Source organism: Rattus norvegicus, chromosome 18 (assembly GCF_036323735.1).
Source record: "Rattus norvegicus strain BN/NHsdMcwi chromosome 18, GRCr8, whole genome shotgun sequence".
Taxonomy (NCBI): Eukaryota; Metazoa; Chordata; class Mammalia; order Rodentia; family Muridae; genus Rattus; species Rattus norvegicus.
The window spans coordinates 17,117,148-17,140,457 of NC_086036.1; the positions used below are offsets into that span (position 1 = coordinate 17,117,148).

General features: G+C 51.2%; 1 protein-coding gene across 39 annotated transcripts in view; it reads right to left on the reverse strand.

Annotated features, from left to right (window-relative positions):
- Celf4 (CUGBP, Elav-like family member 4) overlaps positions 1 to 23,310 on the reverse strand; it is a 278,464-nt gene that overhangs the window by 55,864 nt on the left and 199,290 nt on the right. For 24 of the 39 annotated variants that reach the window (XM_039096893.2, XM_039096889.2, XM_039096892.2 and 21 more), the window contains 1 exon segment: positions 4,663 to 4,741. In XM_039096893.2, coding sequence (XP_038952821.1) covers positions 4,663 to 4,741 — 79 coding nt within the window. 39 annotated transcript variants of the gene reach the window in all.

Below are 23,310 nucleotides of genomic sequence, written 5' to 3' on the forward strand. Positions count from 1 at the left end.
GGCCTGAACCGCTGCAGGAGGAGCCAGCTGCCCTGCCTGGACTCATACCCCTCAGCTAGCCCCCCAAAGCCCCTGGGAACCCTTAGAGACCACATGTGGTCTGTCTGTTTAGAAATAGAATAACGCTTGGAGAAGAAATGAGGAACGTAATAGGATTTCAAAAGCCGCAGGACCCGATGGGGCTACAGATGGTGGAGGGGCTGGGAGGAGGGAATGGGGCCTGGGTTTATGGTGGGGAACGTGGCCTCGGGGAGGGCCTGGGATCTGCATCACATGCATCGTGTCCAACCTCATTAGCTGGCCCAGCGGGACTCCATGCCACACTGGTGTGTCTGCGATGAGAGAAAGATGCTCTGAAGAAGCACTTATGGACTAGGGACAGCAAAAGGCAGCAAGAACGCGGACGGACGGCTAAGTGACTCGGCCAGCACCTGAGGAGGGCGGGTGGTGGCACACCTAATGGCCAATGAGGGAATGAAAGTGGGGTTCACACCTGTCACCATCCTCCCCTCCTTTCCTTACCTTGCATAGTTCTAGCAGACATAGAAGAGATGGGACACAGAGATGAGAGAGAGAGAGAGAGAGAGAGAGAGAGAGAGAGAGAGAGAGAGAGAGAGAGAGAGAGAGAGAGAGAGAAAACAAAGACCCAGGAGCAGATTGAACTGGAATCTTTAGCTCCAGGCACTTTTACAAGGCTTAGTGTGTGTGTGTGTGTGTGTGTGTGTGTGTGTGTGTGTGTGTGTGTGTGTGTGTGTGTGTTGGGGGGGTGAGATATAAAAGAAGATTCTTCATTTTCTAGAAGCTTCCTTGGGGCTGTGCCAATAGCAGCTTACAGTGTTACTTCTCTGCGTCCCTTTCCAGGCAGTGCTCAGGGCCTGCTCCCTCCTTAATCTGTCTACTTCGGGCCCTGTAACAGGGTGGAAGGTAGGGGTGGTTAGAAAGCTCCCTCTTCCTGCCTCTCTCATTTGACCCACTTCCCTGAACTCATGGGGTGTTCCTCTAGGTTCTTTTAGGCTACTGACTCAGCCTCTCTTCCGTGACCTGGGGAAAACACAACCTGCCCAGTAAGGAGAGACTTGGCCTGTCTTTTTAATGTGGGCTTTACTTGTTCCAGTCAAAGGCTAGTTGATTGTTACTCCTGTCTTTGAGTGACATGATTCTGCTATAGTGGTGGCCATGTTTTTCATGTCTATTTGTCTGTGAGCTTTCTCCAGAGCTAAGCTTGGAGGAGCGTGGGGCACACCTGGAAGACTGTAACCTTACTCACATTCCTGCTGGAGGCCTTCCAAAGACCAGACCTGCCAGCAGTAGGCTGGGACTCTGCGATCAGTGAACTGCTAAGAGCTAGGCCTGCTAGCCAAAGATTCTGATGGACCCAACCATCACGTTGGTTCTCATGTGGCCAGAACTAACCTCACATCAGAGAAGAGGAAGAGAACTCTGCTGTTGTCCCTGTCAGTCGGAACCAAGTGACTCATCTTTACCAGAGACAACCATAGTGCTGTAGGCAAAAAGGCCACTCTCACACCCATAGCTCTACCCATACCCGTCCATGCCCACTCCAGAACCCCGATGTGAGCGTGAGATGTTTCCAGGAGCACAAGAAGTGGAATGGGAAATGGGTCCCTGAAGTGTCGGAGTGTGGGCAGGGTAGGGGAGAAGCCCTCCCCCCACAAAGAACTTTCCTGACCTGGAAGGCAACGGTGGTGACCCTAGGGTGCATGTACATCCCAGGTTCTAGGTCGTTGGAATATTGAGTGGCCTGAGGGCAGAGGTGCTGGGGTTGAGACAAAGACGCAGCCTGGGTACCAGGGTTCACCGTCACTTCCTGCTTTGGGGTACATCATTTCCTGCCCCTCTTGGCTCCTGTGCACATTCTCCAAGGCTCCTCTCCTCCCTCCTATCACATTTTTTTTCTTTTAAAACTTTGTGATGTGGGGTGTGTGTGTGTGTGTGTGTGTGTGTGTGTACATGCCCATGTGTGTGTGTGTGTGTATATGCCTGTGTGTATACGTGCCTGTGTGTGTATGGGGGCTGCTATTAGATACCTTCCTCTCCACCTTATTGTTTTAAGACAGGGCTTCTCGCTGACCTTGGAGCTCACCAGTTGGCTGGACTGACTGGCCATGAAGCCATAGGATCCTCTTATGTCTGTATACCTTGCCTTCGTCCCTCAGTGACAGGATCTCAGACCCATAACATACGCTCAGCTTTCTAGCTCGGCACTGGGGGTCCAAACCCAGGTCCTCATTACTCAAGCACATTACCCACGAGCCACATCCTCTCCCCAACCCATCTCTTCTCACCTCTTCCTCCTTACCGACTTCATTTCCCCTCCACCAACCCTCCCCTCCCTCCCTCCCTCACCTCTCTTCTTTATTCCTTTAACAATCTTCACCTTTCCCTCTTTCCTTTCCCCCCTTCCTCCAGAAGAAATATTTAGTGGATATTAAATTATTTTAAACTAACTTTCTGTAAAAAAGATAGCTTGGTGATAGTGCTGACTCAGGCCCCTCTCCCTGTTTAATATTGAATATGCAATTAATAGATAGATGTTTAGGTTTGGCTCTTCTCTTCCCTCCCTTCCCACCGCAGCAAGAATAAAAGAGCTGATTAATCTGGCTTGGGGCAAGTGTCAGAGCAGGAGATGTATGGGAGAAAGGCGATGAGGCTGGCAGCTTGGAGGACAATTGCCTCCCAGGCAAGGGATGGGCGAAGAGTATTAGAGCAGGCATTCTGCTGGGCTGGGGCTAAGGGGCTGTCCCACACCCACTTGGGTTCTGGAGAACCTGCTGGGGCCAGGCCTGCCTGATGGCTCTGAGATTCTCTAGGTAAGGTCTTGCTCGTGTCACCCTGGGTCATCCCCAGCTCTGGGGATCCCCTTCTTTCAAACCCATTACCATTTTCTAGTGTTGCCTCCAACGTATCTGACTGTCCCTCTTTAGGATAAAGAGCATTTAGGAGCTACCTTCTACATTTGGTTCCCTGAGTATGGGACAGCAAGGCATTTCATGCCCAAGTGACTTCCACCCGTTCTCACTGGCTCTGCCTTCTAGAGACCATTTCTAGGAGAGACCCTGATCCCCACCCTTGAGCCCTGAATGAGCCTGAGCAAGGATAGCCAGGATGGGGCAGGGAGAGCCTGTGGGTTTGCTCAGTTAGGCCCCTGATGCCTGAGTGTATTATACCTCAGTTATCAGGGCCCTAGGATGTTTGTTGAACACTGGGCAAGGTGTGTCCATGCCCTAAGACAGGAGGTGCCTTTGGGAAGCACCAGGCATCTGTTTGAGCCCTGTTGGGTAGGGCCTGAAGCTGAAGTCAAGAAGGGCCTGAGTCAGGTAAGGAGCTTGAAGCAGAAGGCTCAAGGGCATGGTTTGGGAGGAGCCATGTGGGACTGGTGCCACCTTCAGTCACACTAGAGTTCACTTCAAGACAACTTACCCTGAGTTTTAAGTATTTTTGGGTCTGCCCAGGGACCGAGATTCCCGAGGAAGAAGCTGAGGGCATTGTTCGGTGCTGAGGCCAGGCAGGGCACAGTCAGTTGGGGACTGGAGGTAGACTTCTGGAGAAGCAGAAATGACAGCACCTCCTTTCCGAGGCTGTCATACTGGACCCTTACAGGTACCCATAGCTTCCTTCTCTCCCTCGGGCTGAGACTCCCTCTCTTTTGAGGGAGGCAGGGGTACTCAGTACCATGGGAAAGCAGTTTGCTGTGGACAGTCTGAGACTGGGTGGCAGAGACCTGACCTCTGATGCTGGAGGTATTCCCCACCGTCGCCTCTTCTTTTCTATTCACACTGTAGCATGGTTGAAGCCTCTCTAGCGGGTACTAGAATTGGGGCTGCATCAGGGTGGGCACAGATTACCCTGGAGCTGAGGTGGGGAAGCAGTGCACCTTCAAAGGGCCTGTATTTCCAGGAGAATTGTTGCCTGGTAACAGATGTTCCTGGCTGGCCACATGTTTTGTCTTCCCAGGGCTGAGCTTCATGAGTTATCTGTCTGACTTGTCTGTCTGTCTGTCTGTCTATATCTATCCATTCATCTATCTCTTTCATGTGTGTGCATGAGTATGTGTTGTGCACATGTGTGTAAACCTGTTAGGATGCTCAGTCTCCTGCCGGTCTCTGGAGAGCTCTGTGTTCTGGGGTGAGTTTTGTGGGTAAAGCCATGTCCTCTCTCTGTCCCCTTCCAGACATCTGTCTGCCTGTTCGCATCTGACTGTCCAATCTTTATCTCCACACTTTCCTTGTGTGGCCCACAACCCCACAACTACCCCTCTCGGGTGTTTTTCTTCACAGCTTTGGCCCCTCTTAAACAAGACTATAGTCATAGGTTTTCTCCTAGCGGGGAAGTGGTCTACTCTTCAAATCCCATCACAGGGGGAACTCAGGCAAGCACGCATTTTGCCCAAGAGACTGTAAAAAGATAACCTTAACATGGTACCTTGTTTCTTAGACAGACATTAAACCCTTTCCTCTGTCCAGCAGGCCCCTGTCTCCTAGCCATATTGTCTTTTCACATTCAGAGCAGCAAACACCCGTGTCTAGCCTTCAGTTCTGAGAGGGAGCAGCAAGAAGAGGAAGAGGCAGGGAGTCGCAGCAGTGGGACGAGGTGGGAAGGAAGGAGGAGGAAGGGAGGGGTCAGAGACAAGTGGGCCCTCACGTGAAGGGGGCTGGCGCAGGCAGCTACTACCTCCTCGGCTCTCGCTGTCCGCAGGCTTCACCTGGATCGGCCGGTTCATCTGCAACAGAGTAGAGGGAACAGCATTACAGCCGGGAACCAAAGAGCTCAAGTTCGCAAATGCCACGCCCACATTAGAGACCGGCACATCTAGAGACAAGCAGGGCATCCTCACAAACTTCCATCCATCGTCCTCTACTACCTCATTCTCCACAGCCCAGTATTTCGTGCGCGGCAAGGGTGGGGGAGAAGGTTGCCTTTCTGTATTGGAGTAGCTGTAGCTCCCTCTTTGAATAGCTCTCAATACCCTGATAAAAATATCAGAATGTGAAGTTGATAGCATGCCTATTCCTTCTCTCTTCACCCAGAATATCCTCCTGTACCGAGGCACACCTGTATCCAGCTATGGGGTCTCTCACTACAATTGGCTCTGCCGAGCTAGACCCTGCCTGGGACTGACTTCAGACCTGCTCATCTCTGAGACTGGACAGAGATAGCGGAGGACTTGGTTTCCACTTCTATGTCTAGAGCAGAGATCTAGGCCGGAGTTCCCCAAGGGGAGTCAGAGAGGACCTGCAAAAGTGGAGTAGACACCATCAGTTTTGTTGTGTTTGTGGGAAGTAAGGTGTCAGGGCACTGGAGCACTGGAGTGCCTGCGCGAGCCTCTCCCTGGAACTGGTGTAATACTACATTTGGCCGCTAGAGGTCTCTGAACTCCAAGCATCGTGGCTCAAACAGCAGGTTGAACCCTAGCTCCGAGGTACGAGGGTGGTCTCTCCAGCCTTGGGTTCCCGCCGTATTTCAGACAATAAAATTTATAGAACCACACGATACGACGTTCTTTATGTCTTCTCCACCCATGTTTCTCCTGTATGCCCCTCCCTGATCCCCTTTTGCAGTTGCATTTCTCCCAGAAGATGCAAGGAGACCGGCGAAAGCACCCCCATTTTAAAGGCAGAGAAGCCGAGGCCAACAATCAGTCACGTGCTTTTCCAGGCCACCTTGTGGCAAAGTCTGCAAAGGCTGTATCTGCATTTGCTTCCACTGCACCTTGCTGCCAATTCCCCTCCCTTACAAGGCCTGGACCAGCAGTCACAAGCAGCCTCCTGCCTTCCAGTCTAGGATTTGAAGTGAATTTTGGCTGCATTCAGACAACTGGGCATTGGGAGGGAGGACTTTGTGACTCAGCAAGGTGAAGCTGAGGCCAGGGGAAGGGCAGAGCCACGCGAGGAAGGACAGAGGCAGCATGCAGGATTTAGAGTCAGCGCAGACAAGGAAGGAGAGGCAGGAGCCAAGGCCAGCAAGACTGGCCTCTGGGGGCCAGGCTGTCCTGTTTTGCCACCAGGCTGTGATTGACAGCCCCGGAAAAGGGTGAAAGAAAGGTGCTTTGCATGAAAGCTTCAGCCCCTCCAGCCACAGGAGGGCTGTTACAACAAACTGCTAGCACGTGAAAAATGACGGGGTGCTGCTGGACCCCCAACAAAGCAGTCTTTTTCGAATTGAAGGAACAGCCAGAAATCTCACTATGGGAGAGGGGCTCTTGGGCGGGGGGATGGGGAGTAGGGGAGGTGGGGGAGAGGTGCGGTTCATTACCGGCTTGCTGCTTGGAGCTCAGCAGCTCACTTGGGATTGAATTTAAGGCTATGTGGATGCTAGCACCGTGCTGTAGTCTCAGCTATCACTTGGGACTATTCATCGGGACATCCCCCTTTGCCCTCTGAGAGCTTTGGAGACTCGATCCTGAGAACCCAATTATGCCACTGTTTTCTCTCATCCCCATTTCTCCAGTTCTCAAAGCAGACAGTTCTCTGCAGTCATGACGGTCATTTACATCTTAGGAGGAACCTGATTAGTGCTACCGGGAGAGGTAGGAGTGCCCTGGACGTGGTGACCAGCCTGCGTGGATTTTCTATTAGGGGCCCCAGATACTTGGGGAGGTAGGGCTGAACAGTATTCAGAGAAGGCAAAACTCTACGTGGTGAGGACAGTTTGGAACAGGTTCTGAAGACAGGCTACCAAATTGTGCGTAATCTTGTTGGTGAGGAAGCTTCCTCTCCAGCCTTCCTCATACTCCCACCCTGATGTCTGGATCTATCTCCCTCCCGATCATTTCTCAGGCCTGCGGTGCCCTACCCCAACACTCTGCCATTCTTTGAGACTGACAGGGTCCCTGGAGTAGACCGAATCTTGCAGCCCTCATTCGTATAGAGAAGCTGTAGCCCTCGGTATGATTGTACTTAGAAAAACAATGAGCATCAAGAAGGTATCTACGGGTTGTTAAGTAATAATGGGAGATCCCACATGGCTTCTGCCCTTAGGAGACAAAGAGGAAACACAGGGACACAGACACAAAGACAAAGACCATGTGAGGACATAGCAAGGGGAAGAAAGGCTTTGCTCAAAATCAATCCTGCTCGCACCCTGGTCTAGAACTTCTAGCCTCTAGGGTGGTGAGAAATAAATTTTGGTAGTTTAAACCATACAAGTATCTTGTACCCAGCAGATAGAAGATGGGCAATCCTGGCTGATAAAGACTGAGTGACGGAAGGATCTTACAGGGAACCCACCCTTTTCCACATAAAAGGCACCCTTGAGAGTGGAATCCAATTGCAAGAGGCTGGAGGCTTGGGTTGCTGAGGACTCCATAGCTGCTATGTAGATTGTATTGCTAGATTATGATAACATTGCAGGGCTAGCCTCAAGTGCTGGGCAGACCCAGACTTTCTTATTTCCAGCGGAAGTCAAATGTCAGCCTAGGGCGTGGAGGTTTTCTAGCTACAGCATGCTCTGCTCGGGAGGCTGGCTCTGGAAGGAGGACTAGTCTCTTCTGTTTCTCATACTCCATAGGTGCAGCATCGCCAAGTCCTGATTCTGTGTTAAGGAAAGGAGTGTGAGCAGAGAGAGTGGAGACTTGATCCTAAAAACCCAGATGTGCCACTGTTTTCTCTTATACCCATCTCTCCAGTTCTCAAAGCAGACAGTTCTCTGCAGTCATGATGGTCATCTACACCTTAGGAGGAACCTGATTAGTGCTACCGGGAAAGGCTGACTGAAGACATCAAGACAGGCCAAAGAGATAGGGAGAGATGACAGGGCCAAGTGTGGCAGAGGGAAAGGAGCCAGCACCCAAAAGAGAGGGAGGGGAAGGAAAGGGAGGGACAAGGAGGGGGAGTGGAGAGGGTCTGTGGAGGAATGAAGGATGAATAAAAAGAAGGGACAAAGGCCACCTGGCACCTCCTTGTAGCCAAAATTATTTCTCCAGCCCAAGTCAGGGTCTCAGGACACCTTTGGATCCTACCTTTCTCCTATCTCACAGCTTCCTCTCATCCATCCACACATCCTGACAGTATGGGGTACCCTGAGAAAGCCACCACATAGCATTTTCCTGAGAATGTTCTTCATTCTGGATCGGGCCTTCAGGCTGGAAAAAGGTGTCATCCCAGTCAGGGTGGCCTTCCATGGATCAGACACAGTTCCCTAAAGCCAGGAGACTCCTGTGCCAGTCCTCTGGAAAGAATACTTGGGATCTGGGGTCTCTTTCCAGGTAGAGCTTCCTCAGAAGGAGCAGCCTGATTTGGCTTGGGCATGGCGGTTTCCTGAGCGTTGCATAGATGGCCAGGACCAGAGGGGACCTGGCCCTTTCCTGCCCTCGCCACACTCAGGTCCAACCTTGTCAACGCCTAGTTCTGCTTTGGGGAAAGCGATGTGTATGGACTGGACTGGCCTCAGCAGGACAGAATTTAGGGCCAGCTTTGAGGAGGGGGGGTCTATACTCCCTTACAGCAGTGGAGGGGAAGCAGACAAATGGCTCCTTCCCAGTCCTGTCCCCCTGGCTCTGCCCCCTGCCCCTCCCTCTGCCACTCTTCGCATCAACACATAGCCATGCATTAAACAAGACATTCCATTAATTTCTTCATCATCATAACGTACGCTGGGACATACCCTTTAAATATTCATTCAGCTATGAAAACTGGGCATTAAAATTTTAATAATGTCAAGCTCATTTGAACCAGGCTCCTTGGGGACCATTACGATACAATTAGAATAAATATGGTGATTGAGCTGGTCCAAAGGCCTCACCTGTGCAGCATGGCTCTCCGTATAGAGAGACCAGTGGCTGATGGGCAGACAGACTGACGGACAGGCCAGGATCTTTCCTGAGTCCGTCTCCCCCTCCTACACCCTTGGGGCCTTCTTTCTGTTTTGTGCCGCCACATCTGCTCCTCTCTGGTCTCTGCTGCCTGACCCCGGAGGGCCAGGGTACAGGGTACCCTCCATCTTCTGGAAGATGACTGATTAACATCCTCATTCCAGTCCTCCTGGCACCAGCTGGACTGCTCATTGGATTCATGTGAGAGTGTGTTTTGATTTGTTGGAACTTATTCTCCCCAGCCTGTCAAGGGAGGGGTTCATCAGATAGGAGTAAACACCATCTCCAGAGCAGGGCCAGCCTGGACATCCAGGGGTCTCCCAAACAATCAACTGGGCTGTCACTAGAAAGAGAAACTTCTACTTTCCACAGCAATGTCCTCCCTGACGGCTGGTGTGGAGATTTGGGGGGAGACTGAGCCTTCCTGCACTCCTCATTGCCTTACGGCTGTTGAAACCCAATTCTGGAGGTGACCCGGGAACTGTCCTCTTGTGTAATTATCTAGCTCCTATCTCCCAATGACAGGGAAATCATTTCTCATTAGGCCATGGACCCTTCTTGAGAGCTGGTACATCCAGACCAAACCTCTTGACTGAGCATCCCTGTATCACACGTGCACACGTGCATGTGCACATACATGATTAGTAAACATACTATATAATGTTGCCTTTAAAGAATTCACTTTGTTGGGGGGGGTATGATGAAATAAGAAAGCAGAGAACACAAGAAAGTAGTGCCCGTTATAGGGCAGGCAAGATCAGCCTTTCCTGCTCCCCGTATCTGTGGGCAGAAACAGCCCTGAGGTGTTGGGCTTACAGGAAAGAGTGTAGTTGGCTTGGTTTCAAAGGGTTAGCCCCTGTGTTCCCCTCCCACGAGCAGTCCCTGAGCCCCAGGTACTTCCTGGGTTGCATGTGAGGAGCATGAGGGACGAGTGACCTTAATGCATGGTAAGCTGTCTCTGGGACATGTTCAGTACTGGTGTAAAAAGGCACACGCTGCTGGGATACGACCATCCCTGTCACAGCCCAGCCACCCTGAACTGCTGTAAGATGAGCGTGCTCTATTCTGACCCCTGTAGTTTGTCCACTGCTGATTGGCACAGATGTCAACCACGATGTAGATTCTTCATGGTGGGAGAATGGAACTTCCCCGTAAATTCTCAGGGAACAAAGGTGTGTGACTCTCCATTCTGCCTACCCTGAACTTCACCATCACACAAACAATGAAGTTGACACGTGAACACTAAAAGCATTTGCTTAAAGGTGCCAAGAGGTCAAGATCTCATCTGCTGCTGGATTAGATTCCCATCACAGGGTCCAGCAGAGCTGAGGGCAACACTGAACCCTGGTTGGGGGCTTCCACTCCCCCAGTGAGGGAGGCTCTCAGGGGAAAGGCAGGAGCTGTGTGCATCATGTGTGGTTTGTTGTAAACATATCACTGATTTAATTGCCTCCTTAATACATTGCCAATGGTTCACTCCAAGAGAGGGGCTAGAGGCCCAAGGAGACATGACTTTCACCAGGACTGAGGCCTGACTATGAACACCCCCAGTGGCATCCACAGTATGCCACTTGTCCAGGGCAGCAGCTGACCATCTGTCAGGGTACAAATTTCCAAGAAGACCTGGGATAGAGCTGATGTTGATTTTTGTCTCTGCTTGGGGGCCTCCTATGCCTCCCGTGGTCTCCTGGCTTCCCCCTTGGTCCTGCAATATATATATCAGATGTCCTTTGAAGTTCTTGTGCCTTTTCTTTTCATTGCTTTATGGCATTGATGGACTGTCCTAGTCCCGGACATTATGGTTTGTTTAATGTCTGTCTCCACTCTGTAAGGGAAGGCCTGCAGCCATTTTGTTTCTGATGCGCATGCAGTCAAGGCAGCCAGAGCAGTGACTATCCGAGACACACTGAGGACATGGAGGTATCGCCCTCATCAAAGTACTTGTAGTGCAAACACGAAGGGCTGAGAAGGGTTCCCAGAGCCCGTGTGACAAAGCAGGGCACAGCAGCATGTGCTTATGACCAATCTCAGTGCTGGGAAAGCAGAGCCAGGTGGATCCCTGGGGCTCCCTGGGCAGCCAACCTGCCTAATTAGTGAGTTCCGGGGATAGACCCTGCCTCAGAAGCCAAAGCTGCCTTTACTTCAGCTTCACATACGGTACAACTGGGGAAGGGCAGAGAATATCACCATGACCCCTGGAAAGGTCCACACAGGGATCTCTGGAGAAGTCTGCACGGTTGAAAGTAAATGGTGGGGTGGCCTTATTGAGAAGGAAGGTTCCAGTGGCAGGGGGAAGGCGGGCTAGAGGGGTTATGGAGGAGAGATGAACAAAATCCCTCATATAAATATTCTAATCTGTCAAACCAAACCAAAATAGACAGTGTCCTGTGGAACAAAACCTGAAGTTGACCACACACACACACACCACACACACACTCACATACCATACACACACACACACACACACACACTCACACACCATACACACACACCACACACACACATACACACACACATACACACATACCACACCACACACATACACACACATACACACATACCACACACACAATACACACACACTCACACACCACACACACACCACACATACACACACACATACACATACACTCACACCACACACACACACACCACACACACACACACATACACACATACCACACCCACACAATACATATACACTCACACACCACACACATACCACACATACACACACACATACACACATACCACACACACACAATACACACACACACACCACACACACACATGCACACACACATACACACATACCACACCCACACAATACACATACACTCACACACCACACACAGACCACACATACACACACACATACACAAACATACACACACACACACAACACACACATACACACATACCACACACACACAATACACACACACACCACACACACTCACACCACACACACACACACACACACACACACACACACACACACACACACCCCACAGGACTTAACATACACATCTTAAGGATGACCAAAGCCTCTCTCAAGTGGGATCACCAGTCTAGTTCCTGGGCCTGGCAGAAGTGCCCAGAGGCTGCAAATGGGTCACCTGCCCTTCAGACTTGTTTCCAGACCAAAGAGAAAGGCCTTGTTAATCCTCTGCCCTCCTGCAGAGCAGCCCTGTTGTACCTTCGGATTAGGAAGGGTTTATTGAAGCAGTGATCGTCCTTTAGAGAGACAGCCAGCAGTACAACCAGACAGAAGAGCAGGGTTATTGTTAAAATATGCAAATCTAGAGCCCATTGAAATGCAAGCCCTCCAGACAAGATATTTTAAAAATAAATCTTACTTCTGTCCTCACTTCCTGATCCGAAGAGGCCATCCGCCGCTTGTCTGCTCACGATACATCAGCCCTCTCTTTATTTGACCAGCCAAACAACCCCCCTGGTATATTTCTTGGACAAAGAACTTGAGATAGCCTCCGGGTCACTCCCGAAGACCCTGTGCGATGTGCAAGCTATTCCTCACCTCCTCTTACTTTATTACAAAATAAATCCTAAGGCTTTGCCTCCACTTCTTGCAAGCCTTCCCTGATTGAGTTCACACGATTACGCCAGTAATTAGATTAGGCGTGGTGTGTGGACGTGTATGTGTAGCTATGCATGGTATGGAGTAGCCGGAGATCAATATAGGATGTTTTCTTCCATTGCCCTCCACCTTATCTCAAGAAGTCCTGAGACAAGGTTTCTCACTGAACCTGGCATTCAGTGATTAAGCTAGACAGGTTGACCAGTAAGCCCCAGGAATCCTCTTGCTCTTGCCTTCCCAGTCTGAGGATTACACGTGCACTTCAGCGAGCCTGGCATTTTATGCGAGCACTGGGGATCAATCTCAGGTCTGCAGGCTTGCACGGCAAACCCTGCTGAGGAAGCCATCTCCTCGGCCCTCACACCTGTTGCATCACTGACTTGGGATGCTTCGCTCTGCACTGTCAACAGTGTTGTGTGTCAAGGACCACAGCAGAGCCTCTAATGTCCTGGGAGAAATGGCTGGATCCTGTCCTCGGAATGGGCCTGCTGGTTGTGAGAAAGGACATGGAAGCCAGGCTTGTGGTGGGAGTTGGGCACCTAGGCAGGACAAGTGTGAACTGTGGCAAGTAAGCTTCTCCAGGCTCCGGAACTCTCCGTGACCACACCGTGGCCATGATATCCTTTGTTCTTTTCTGAAACCTAAACTTCCAGGGGGGGCGGGGATTGGAGTTGGAGGGCACCTGGGGGGGGCGAATTACAGGGCTAAAAAAGGGAAGAAAGGAAGCTCACAAACTGTGAGAGTGAGCGAGGAGAGTCGCTGAGTGTGGGGGAATTGGCAGGCTGTACCTGCTGAGCCTAGCGTGGCCTGGGTGCTGCAATGGCTTGGGTGGTGCCTGCCTGTTTGAGACAAAATTCTACCAGGTCATGTGTAACAAGTGCACGGAGTGGAATGAGCTCACGAGGCCTGCAGAATACCAGACAGATGCCTAGAGCAAGATGGGCCACTGTTCTCTGGTCTCCGGCCCCATCTAATTCTGTGGGAAGGTAGGAATTCAGAGCTGATGCCAGAAAGTGCTGGACAGACAGATTAATTACCCGTGGCACAGCTGTACTTCTTGGTTCCCAAGTGACCCCTCACCCAGGCCAAATCTGGCAAAGGACTAAGAACTAAGATTATGTATGGAATGCAGAGCTCTTAGTCCAAGCAGCCCCCTTTGCAGCCTACACATCCTCTTTGGTCCAGCCCTACAAGCAGGCTGCCCAGCAGTTGCTATGCAACAGGCTTCTCTGCTCTACAGTGTCCAGCCAGCATCAGCAGGCAGCGCTGGGAGGCTGTTTTGTTGGTAGGCGGCTTGTGCTACCCACACTCCTTCCGTCCGCTCACCTTCCTCCTCCTCCTCCTCCTCCTCCTCCTCCTCCTCCTCCTCCTCCTCCTCCTCCTCCTCCTCCTCCTCCGAGCATTCTCCTCCACTTTTGCCTGGAATTTATATATAAAATCTACTTCCCTTCCACCCAAAGGGCTGGAAGGAGGGCTTCTCTCCTTGCTCCTGGGCTCTGGACAGATCAGAGGTTCTGTGACAGGTCCAACCCAAGTCCACTGCTGCTTCCAGTACAAAGAAGACCTCCCAGTGTTTGGCGTCCATTGTCCCCTGAACCTCCATGATCCAATGAGGAGAGGAGGGGTCTTTGTGATTTGCACTTCTCTGGGTTAGGACAGGTGAAGTAGAAGGTTGCCAAGGTGAAGCCCATGGATCTCTGACCCTAAGAAAGCTAGGCTTTAATGACCACATGTCCCTGTCAAGACCCCCAGTGCCTAGGATTCCTTGTCCGTCTTCCTGTTACTGTTCCCACCCATCCATCAGGGCTGTGCTGGCAGAGGTGGGAGGATCCCCACAGTCTCAGTTAAGCACCGCTGCCGTGGAAACCAAACTAATTAGCTGCTCAGCCAGGCTGGGTCACTAACCCTCTTTAAGGTGGGGGTGCATGGTGGTTGAAAAACAGTGGATGGATAATTCTGGATGAAAGCAGCTCTGATTTAGTTGCCAGGCCCAGATTGCTATCCTAGCTTTGCAGTATACTTGCTCACAGAGACAGCAGTTGCTTAACCCCTTAAAGGCATATATTCTTAGGATGCAGGGGGATGGAGCTTAATGAAAACTCTCAGCACAGTGCCTACAGCCATTCTCCCCCACCTGCCCTCCTGTGGCTCTCCCTGCGCCTATGGGGAAAAGTCTGAGATTACGGCATGAAGGCCATGGGTGATCTAGAAGTAAGGTACCAGACACGTGGCACTTATTATCCGTCCCATCCCAGAACCCACCCTTTGCTCTTGTCCCAGCTTTATCCTCTCTACTTGGTCTATCAGCATGTATGTCTGCTTCCTCAATGCACTACCGACTTGATTCATTAATTCCCACACTTTATTCATTCGTCTACCCAGTGTTAGTTGAGTGCCTCTGTGGGCAGGGCCTGTTCTGTGGACCCGCCCCCTTTCACACCATTGTTCACTGTCCAGTCTTTAGAAGAAAAAGGCTTGCTAAAAGCCCACCCTGCTACTTTTGTGAGCCTGTACCTTGGCCTTGTTGGTGAGGCTGGTCAGTGAGCTTCAGGAATCACCCTGCTTCTTCCTCCTGAGGGCTAAGATTACAAGGCATGCCATTATATGATGGCTTTTTCAATAAGTGCTGGGGACTGAACTCAGGTCCTCATGCTTGTGTGGCAAGCACTTTATTGACTAAAGCATGTCCCCAGTCCACATGTGTCTATTTGTATACTGTACAGTGTTTGCTACTATGGCTCTATGGTATACCTTGAGAACAACGTTTACTATTGTTTGGTGATAGAGTCTGAAAATAACTTAGGCTGGTCTTCAACTCACTATGTAGACCAGGCTATCCTCAAAATTATGACATTCCTCCTGCTTCAGACCCCCAGTGTTGGAATTAAAGTTTTGTGAACTTCCATTCTCTCTCTCTCTCTCTCTCTCTCTCTCTCTCTCTCTCTCTCTCTCTCCCTCTCTCTCTCTCTCTCCCCCCTTTAAATTTACCTCCTTAGTTAGATTTATTCCTGATGGTTTTATTTTTCAGAAGCAATTAAAGTCTTGGACTTTATACTTCTGTCCATGCAGCATCATCACCCAGTCCTGATAGTTGGTAGGGACCAACTACCAGCTTTTGAACATCCTCTCATTCTGACTGGGGGGTAGGTAGGTGCCTGGGGAGGGGAGATCCCCATTGAGTGTGAATGAATGACAGTCTCAGGGCCATGTGGGCTGACTTTTAGTGTTCAGTAAGGCCAAGTTTCCACTTCCAAATGTGGTTCTATCTCACGTCCCCTCGCCGGCTTCAGCTGATCCTGCCTCCCAAGGCAGTGCTCTGTGGCTGAGCAGTTCTTCACAGCTAAGGCCTTCGTGTTTTCTTATAAACATACCCATAGTTGTTTTCAACCAACCATCAGGTGCCTAGGATTGACACCCATCCCGCCTTCACAGGGGGTCTCTGCAGGTACAGCTGACACCTTCTAGCCCACACTGCCACCATTGCCTCTGAAGATTTAAAGCTAGAGCCTCCTGAACGAACAAGCTAGCAGAGTAGGCATGAGGAAGAGATAGGATCTGGCCCAGTGACTTGGACAAAGACTCTTTTCTGTGTCCTCTGCTCCTTTCCTTCCTTCCTTCCTTCCTTCCTTCCTTCCTTCCTTCCTTCCTTCCTTCCTTCCTTCCACATTCTCTTCCCTGACCTGAGTCGCAGCTCTGAGTCTCGAGTGGCCCCTCTCCCTCATGTTCCCTCATCTATTAGGTTTGTCCCCAGCCAGGTTTCTTCCAATTCCTCCCTAAGTCTGAACCCTCTTAATTCCCTCCCAAGGCTTCGGCCTCAGCATAGGCCTGGGGAGAAAGCCCACACGAAGTAAATGACAAATGAAGAGGAAATTGCTCTTAATCCCCACGCCACAATCTGGTGATGTCGGCCAAGCACAAACCTGAGTCATCTCAGAACAGCAGGCAGCGACATTTGCTTTTTGAAATTTGTTTTGTCTCTGGGCTTCTGATTTAATCATTCCCCCTCTCTCTCCCTCTCCCCCCCCCCCTCTCTTTGCCTCTCTCCCTCCCTCTGCCCCTGTGCTCCAGTGTTCTAATGTGAGCCTGCACCCAGCTCGCCCAAGCCTGTTTTCCTGGCATTAATTAACACAGCTCTCCAGCCTCCAACAGGCTAAATGATGAATCAGGTTAAATTCCAGACAACAGCCGCACACTACCATCAATTAGCCATCTCCGGGGCAGCTTCATTAATAAGCATCGATCACGGCCCTCCTTCTGGAACATGCCAGGGTCTCTGGGTCACGGGCACTGCTTGCAAGTGTGTCAGGCTTGGGTACAAGTATAAGCTGTAAATAAACTGGAGTGTGGGGTGAGGGGCAGGTGATTACAGAGGTGTGGGGCGCACATGTTTGGGTGAGTGGACCAAAGTGGGGGTGGCAGTAGATTTGTAAGCATGTGCATATAAGTGTGTTTGGTGTGTGTGTGCGCACACGCGTGTGTGTGTGTGTGTGTGTGTGTGTGTGTGTGTGTGTGTGATTCTACACATAGGTGTAGTATGGGATGTGTGTTATATCCATGTGCCATATGGGTGGAGTATGTATCCAATGGTAAGGAGCTATGCTCTCTCCTTCTCTTCCGGCTGTCCCATGACTGACTCCTCCTTGCCCCACCTCTGGCCAGGTAGGTCCATGTCCTCCTCCTGTCTGAGCACTGAGGTTCTTATAGGCGCCACCAGTCCTTTGTCTTGTCCCCTTCTTTATCCTCCTTGGAGATCCTGCTTGACTGGTAATCCCATACTCTATCTTGCCATTCTGGCCCTGCCCCTGTTACACTCTGGCTGTCAGTTGGTTCTTCCCCCTGGATGATCTCCAGCCCAAAGCCAGACATGATTCCATGGTTAGTCCCTAGCCTTTGGGGTCCACTGCTCACTGTTAGTAACCAAGGCCTAGCCGATCCCTCCAAAACCTCTGCTTTTGAAGATTAGAGCCCAACACCCCACCTCCATTAATCCAGCCCTGCTTTGTCCCACATCTGCCTCAGGCAGAATAGTTATGAGCCAGGAACAGCTGCAAGGCTCAGGGACCCCTGTGCCCAAATACAGGCCTCGCTCTTTAGGCTGCCCACCCTGCCTGCGCCCACTACTGTCACTCTGGAGCAGCCAGCCGGAGCACACTTCCTGAAGGCAGCAGGCATCTGAGTCTCCTTCTTGCTTGCTCCCCACCTTTTATTTCCTGTCACTGTCCTCTCACCATGCTGGTCATAGGCCAGCAGCCACAGGCACACTATACCTCACCCCCCAGACCCTGCTTCAAGGTAGTGGTAAGTATCACCCTCAGAATCGCACACGGAACAGTGTGGTCCTTAGATGTGAGCATTCGAGTGGTGACAGGTGTGTGACCTCCCATGGCAACCTGGCAGATTGGCTTTTTAAAGGTTAATTAAGAACCTTCGGCTGGACAGCACGGCCATGGTGAAGCCAGTGACGGTGGATGCCGTGTCTCTCCAGACCATTAAACACTAATTAGGTTTGGAAAGTCTATTGAGCTCCTGAGGTCTTGTCCAGGCAAGTGCTGGCCCTGGGACGCCCTTCGAAATACCAGCACAATCACCTTGACCCCAAGTCCAGCTGCTGGGTTGCCCTGTAACCTCAGGTTCTGAGCTACAACCCGATCTCACCATCTCTCCCTTGCCTGGCCTACCCACCCTTTTGATGCTTGCCTGTAGGCCGAGTGGTTTATCTGGGGTCTGCCCAAGGGATGCCTCCTTAGAGCCCTTTTGCTTCTAAGATGTTACCTCTGTCTACCTTCCATTAGAAATAGGCCTACAGTGGCAAGGGGCCTGGTGATGGGACAAGCTAAGAGTGGCCAGAGCTCTAGTGTCCAGCAGCAAAGGAGGTGCTGGGAGAATTCACACCGTAAGATCTATGCCTTCCTCTTGGACTTGCTTCCCCTTCAGCCCTATGGAAAGTGCCTTGAGATGTCTGGCCTCAAGGATTCTCCTGGTGAAACTCTTGTTTCCCCTTCAGCAAAATCTCACTTACTAGAGTTCCACAAACCCTCCAGATACCTCTTTCCTGGTCTCTGTTTTATTCCCTGCTACCGAATTCGGCCACTGGCAGCCACAAACTAGCTGCTCCTGGTGGCATTAACTCATCCAGGTACCCATTACCAGAAGCCCTACCTTGTGCTGAGGGACCTTGAAGGGGATGCCTTTGGAAGGAACCCTCCACAGGGTGAGGTTTTACCACAGGTGATCAGTATCTGCCTGAAAGTCATGTTTCTACTGTCTAGGGCCTTTATCCTTAGCTCAAATGAGTTGTCAAGGAGTTGAAGAAAAGGGGATAAGCGTGTTTATGCTCAGATATACAAAAGCAACATGGGACCCCAGGGTCTTCCAGGTCACTGGACTAGGGTGTACATTTTTGCCCCAGTTCTAGAACAGTTGGGAGGTGGGAATGATATTGACCTCGGGACTTCCCACAGAGGCTGCATGTCTTACCTGCTGCCCTCAGCTCTATGAACAACACGGGTACCAGGAAACACACATGACTACTGGTGAGCCAGTGATCATGGTCACCACTGCCACGAGACCTCCCATCACCACCATCATTGACACTGTCATCACCACTTCCCCACTCACTGTAGTCCCCACCAGCACCACACATCATCACCTGCACAGAACCCGGCTTAGCTCACAGGCTAACAGTACTGGGAGGATGCTGTATTCTGGATAGGGCGTGTTCTGGGTGGAGCCTCCTTGTAACTCCACTTCCCTGGTGGTTACTTTAACCTTTATGCTAAGCTGGTACCTAGTACCTGGCCCAATCACATTAAGAGATTACCGAGGCTAGCTCAGCAACGGCAGGCAGCCTACCTCACCCAAGCCTCTGAGGCACCATGGCCCTCTTCACTGAGGATTCATGTTATCACAACTGCCTTTCCTGGGTGGATGGTTTCCGGAGCAGAACAGGCCAAGTAGGTCAAGGTACCAGCAAAGTGCTGGGGACAGAGCTTGAAATCACTTGCCACTTGTTCCTCTCACTGCCCCTCTGGACAATAAATACCCTGTACCCCCACTGCCACCAAGGAAGGCTGGAAAGGAGGTAGGTAGTGTACATCATTTAGATCTCTCCACCCGGATTCCCAGATTCCCCAGCTCTGGTGACAGGCAGGGCTGCTGAAGTGGGCCTGTGTGGGCCCAGGAGGCACAGCCCAATTTCATAAGCACGAAGTATTATGATTGCATTGATTTCCGTCATAAATCATATTTCCTATCTCCTGACTTTCTCTCCTGCGCCCTGACTTAAGCCTTGGTATTTTCTTTAGCTACTGCCACTGCCGAGACCAGAGATGATATTAGGATAATGATGATAAATTTTGCCCTGAGGCTAGGCCACTCCCTCTGTGCAGGGAGGGGGACTGTCTGTCCCTTGGATGGAACTCGTGTCTGGAAGGTGGCTCTCCTGGGGACCTAGGGGACAGGACACTTCTCACCTGTGCCTGGATGTCTGGGTTTTATCACACGGGCAAATGAGTGTATGCATGTGTGTCTAGCTCATTTTCATGCACATGCAAAGGCTTCAAAGGCTTCCCCCACCCCCAGCATAGCTTGTGTGTGAACACATGGCAGAAGGTTACAGGGGTAAGGGTCAAATTAGCACTGAGTCTCCAAGGAGCAGCCACCACCAGGCTTGGTTCTCCTAGTGACTTAGGATTCTGTTCTTGATTTTCCTCCGTGCAATGTATCTCACTTGGTATTGGGCACCATCTCCTATCTCTTAGCCCTGCTGTGCCCCCTTCTCCCTTAAGAACCTGTGGTAGATCCCTTTGACACCCGAGACAGGGACTTCTCACCTTCCTAACACTCACTGTGGTGCCAAGCCTGGGATAGCTTGGCGGGTGTGGGCACATTTCTCTCTAAATCCTGGGTTCAGAAAATCTTTCTGTAACACAGTCAGTGCCTGGGCAGGGGAACCTGTTTGATGTCTGAAATGCCAGGATATGAAGCTCATAAATGATGCCTTGACTGCGCTGGGACCTCTTGAAGGGTGACAATGACATTTGGGGTTCTAGATACAGCAGCAGATTATTCCCCTGGGGCTCTGGTCCTATAGGAATGGGAGACCCTCAGGAGCTATAGGTTCTCTGACACGTGGATCAGTTTTGGGACAGGAAGAGGGCTCAGAGGGGGTCATGGGCTAATGGCTGGCCTCTTCACTTATCTATTCAAAATGTGTTCCTGAGCTGAATGTCTTCTCCCACTGTCTTGTCCACAGGACAGAGGGCAGATGTCAGTGGTCAGGATCCTCCCTAGCACGGTACTTGCTTGTGACCTGTGTGCACAGTCTGCTGGATTTCCTTAGACAGCCATGGCAAATAGCGTGTCCCTACTGATGGGGAAGACAGCGGCAGGGGGTCATAGACTCAGAGAAGATGAAAGGTCAACCCTACCACCCACGATTCAGAAAGCAGCTTCATGGCACCCTACAGGATGAGGCATCCTCCGTGACGTGAGCTCACTGCTCTACCAGCTACATTCACACTGAAACGGCGCTGAGGGCTGAGCCACCCACACCACCCACAACAGCCCTGTGCTCTGCCCCCAAGCTGTAAGTACGAGAGATACCTTGCACTTCTGTAGACAGCCGCTTACGGCAGCCATGGCAATGAGGGCCTCTTGAGAGCTGGGGAAGGGCAATACCTTTGAGACTCCTGATTGGAGTTGAGGCATCACCTAAAGGGCTGAACGCAGAGGTGCTTGCCCTGCCAGCCTCTTTCCTATACTTGCAGCCCTCCGTATCAGGTTACTTAGACCCATTCCTACAATCTGTCCTGTGAGGGTGGGTTATGGCCATTTTGCTCCTGTATAATAGATTGAAAGGGGGGAAACACACACACACACACACACACACACACACACACACACACACACACACACACACACAGAGAGAGAGAGAGAGAGAGAGAGAGAGAGAGAGAGAGAGAGAGAGAGAGAGAGCGCCAACAAAGCATTCAGGCTCAGGCTGCAGAGCACAATGCTCAGAGAGCCCACGCATGTGGGGTCAGTGATCCCGTTCTGTTTTTCAATTGCTGCTGTGCTAGGGGGAAGGGTCCCTGCTTCAGCAGGCTGGACAGGCTTCTGGGAGACAGAGGTAGCAGGATGAGGTGGCACGTGTGCCCTGCCCCTCTCCCCTGCACTTCTCACCCCTTATTGTAGAGAGCACAGGCCAAGCAGGGAGAAGTCAGATCCCTGTTGCTGGCTCCTGTATGACCACCCTCTTCCCATCTTAGAGCCTTCTGGGAAATCATGGGCTGTCGGGGAGGAGGTCAAATCATAACTAATGCGGCACTAATATGTATGGAGATACGCTTGAGCCACGCGGGACAACCCCAGTTGAGAGGATCCAATTTTACCTGTCTTATAATACACACACACACACACACACACACACACACACATGCACACGCACATACGCACGCAGAGTCCTTGGGTTCTAACATGAAAGGGAAGAAGGGACCAGGGAAACAGCTCCCTCCTGTTCTGTCCCTGATGGTCTCCATGAACACCAGGTTTACAAAAGCAAGCAAACCACTAGGGCGTCTACCTAATCCCCCAATTTGTACACAGAGGAGGAGATTCCTAAGGCATGTGGGTGTTCTAACCCACGTGGGAGCTTGAGATGGTATCGTCGCAGGTTCAGCTGTGCAGGAAACAGATTGGGCTGCTGAGAACGTGCAGATGCTGGCTCTGGTCATGCCTGTGCTGGGCCGAGAGCAATGCCTTATGTGTCTCTGCTTTAAATATGCTTCTGTGAGAAGAAGTAGAATAGGGTGTGTGGTGCCACCGTGTCTGCGTTTGTGTGTACCTTCTGGAGTTCTGTTGTGAGGCCCATTGTAAGTCTGGGTGCTGGAGCGCTGTCGTGGACAGTCACTAGTTATTCTCTCTCTCTCTCTCTCTCTCTCTCTCTCTCTCTCTCTCTCTCTCTCTCTCTCTCTCTCTCTCTCTGTGTGTGTGTGTGTGTGTGTGTGTGTGTGTGTGTGTGTGTGAAGGTAAGAAAGAGGGAATGAAACATCCCTTAAGCTCCAAGATAATGGAAACCTAGGAGGTGTGGTACTTTATATGACCACCAGATGGCAGCAATATGCAACCTAAGGCTTTGAAACCTGGGAGTTGGTTGGGCTTTGTGTCCCGCAACCCCGCCTGTGTGACTAGTTGTGGGGTGGGTGTAGACGTAGACGTGGAAAGGTAGGAAGACACTATCTGATGAGGGCTGGGCATTCTCGAACATTGGGAGGGTAGCTCGTAACACATGCCAGACTGCATGCCCTAAAAAACCCTGGTTGTCTGGGAATGTGTGTGCCGACAAGCTGATAAGTTTGGGCCTGCTGAGGTCAACTCTACTCTATCTCCAGACTCCCTGAAACCCACCTTTCACTCCTACCAGGCTGGCCACCCTAACTGCTTGTCATTATCCTCATGATTGCTTCCTTCCTCCTTTCTCCCCACGCCATACTCACCCACACTGTGACTGGAGTAATCTCTCCCAAATAAGATTCTCACCCACTCTCCAACACTCTGTTAGGGCCCTCTTTACACTCTGAGCATCAATCCAGTGTCCCCCATTTTCTCCTTTTCTTGGCCACCCCTTTTTTGGCCCAGAACTGTCTTGCTATCTGTTCAGTACGGCTCACTTCTAGAAATCAACACCTATCCTGATAGAGACAACCGCAGGGGCTGGATACTAGAGTAAGCACCAGACAAAAGGCCTGACACCTACTCGCCTGTCCACACAGAGCCTAGGGAAGGCTTGTTGGCCCACACCGGGCACACAGCCCTGGGATAGGACAAGTGACTTCTTAGAGATTCAGCAGGTTATAGCAGAGCACTGGGGTGTATGGTTCAC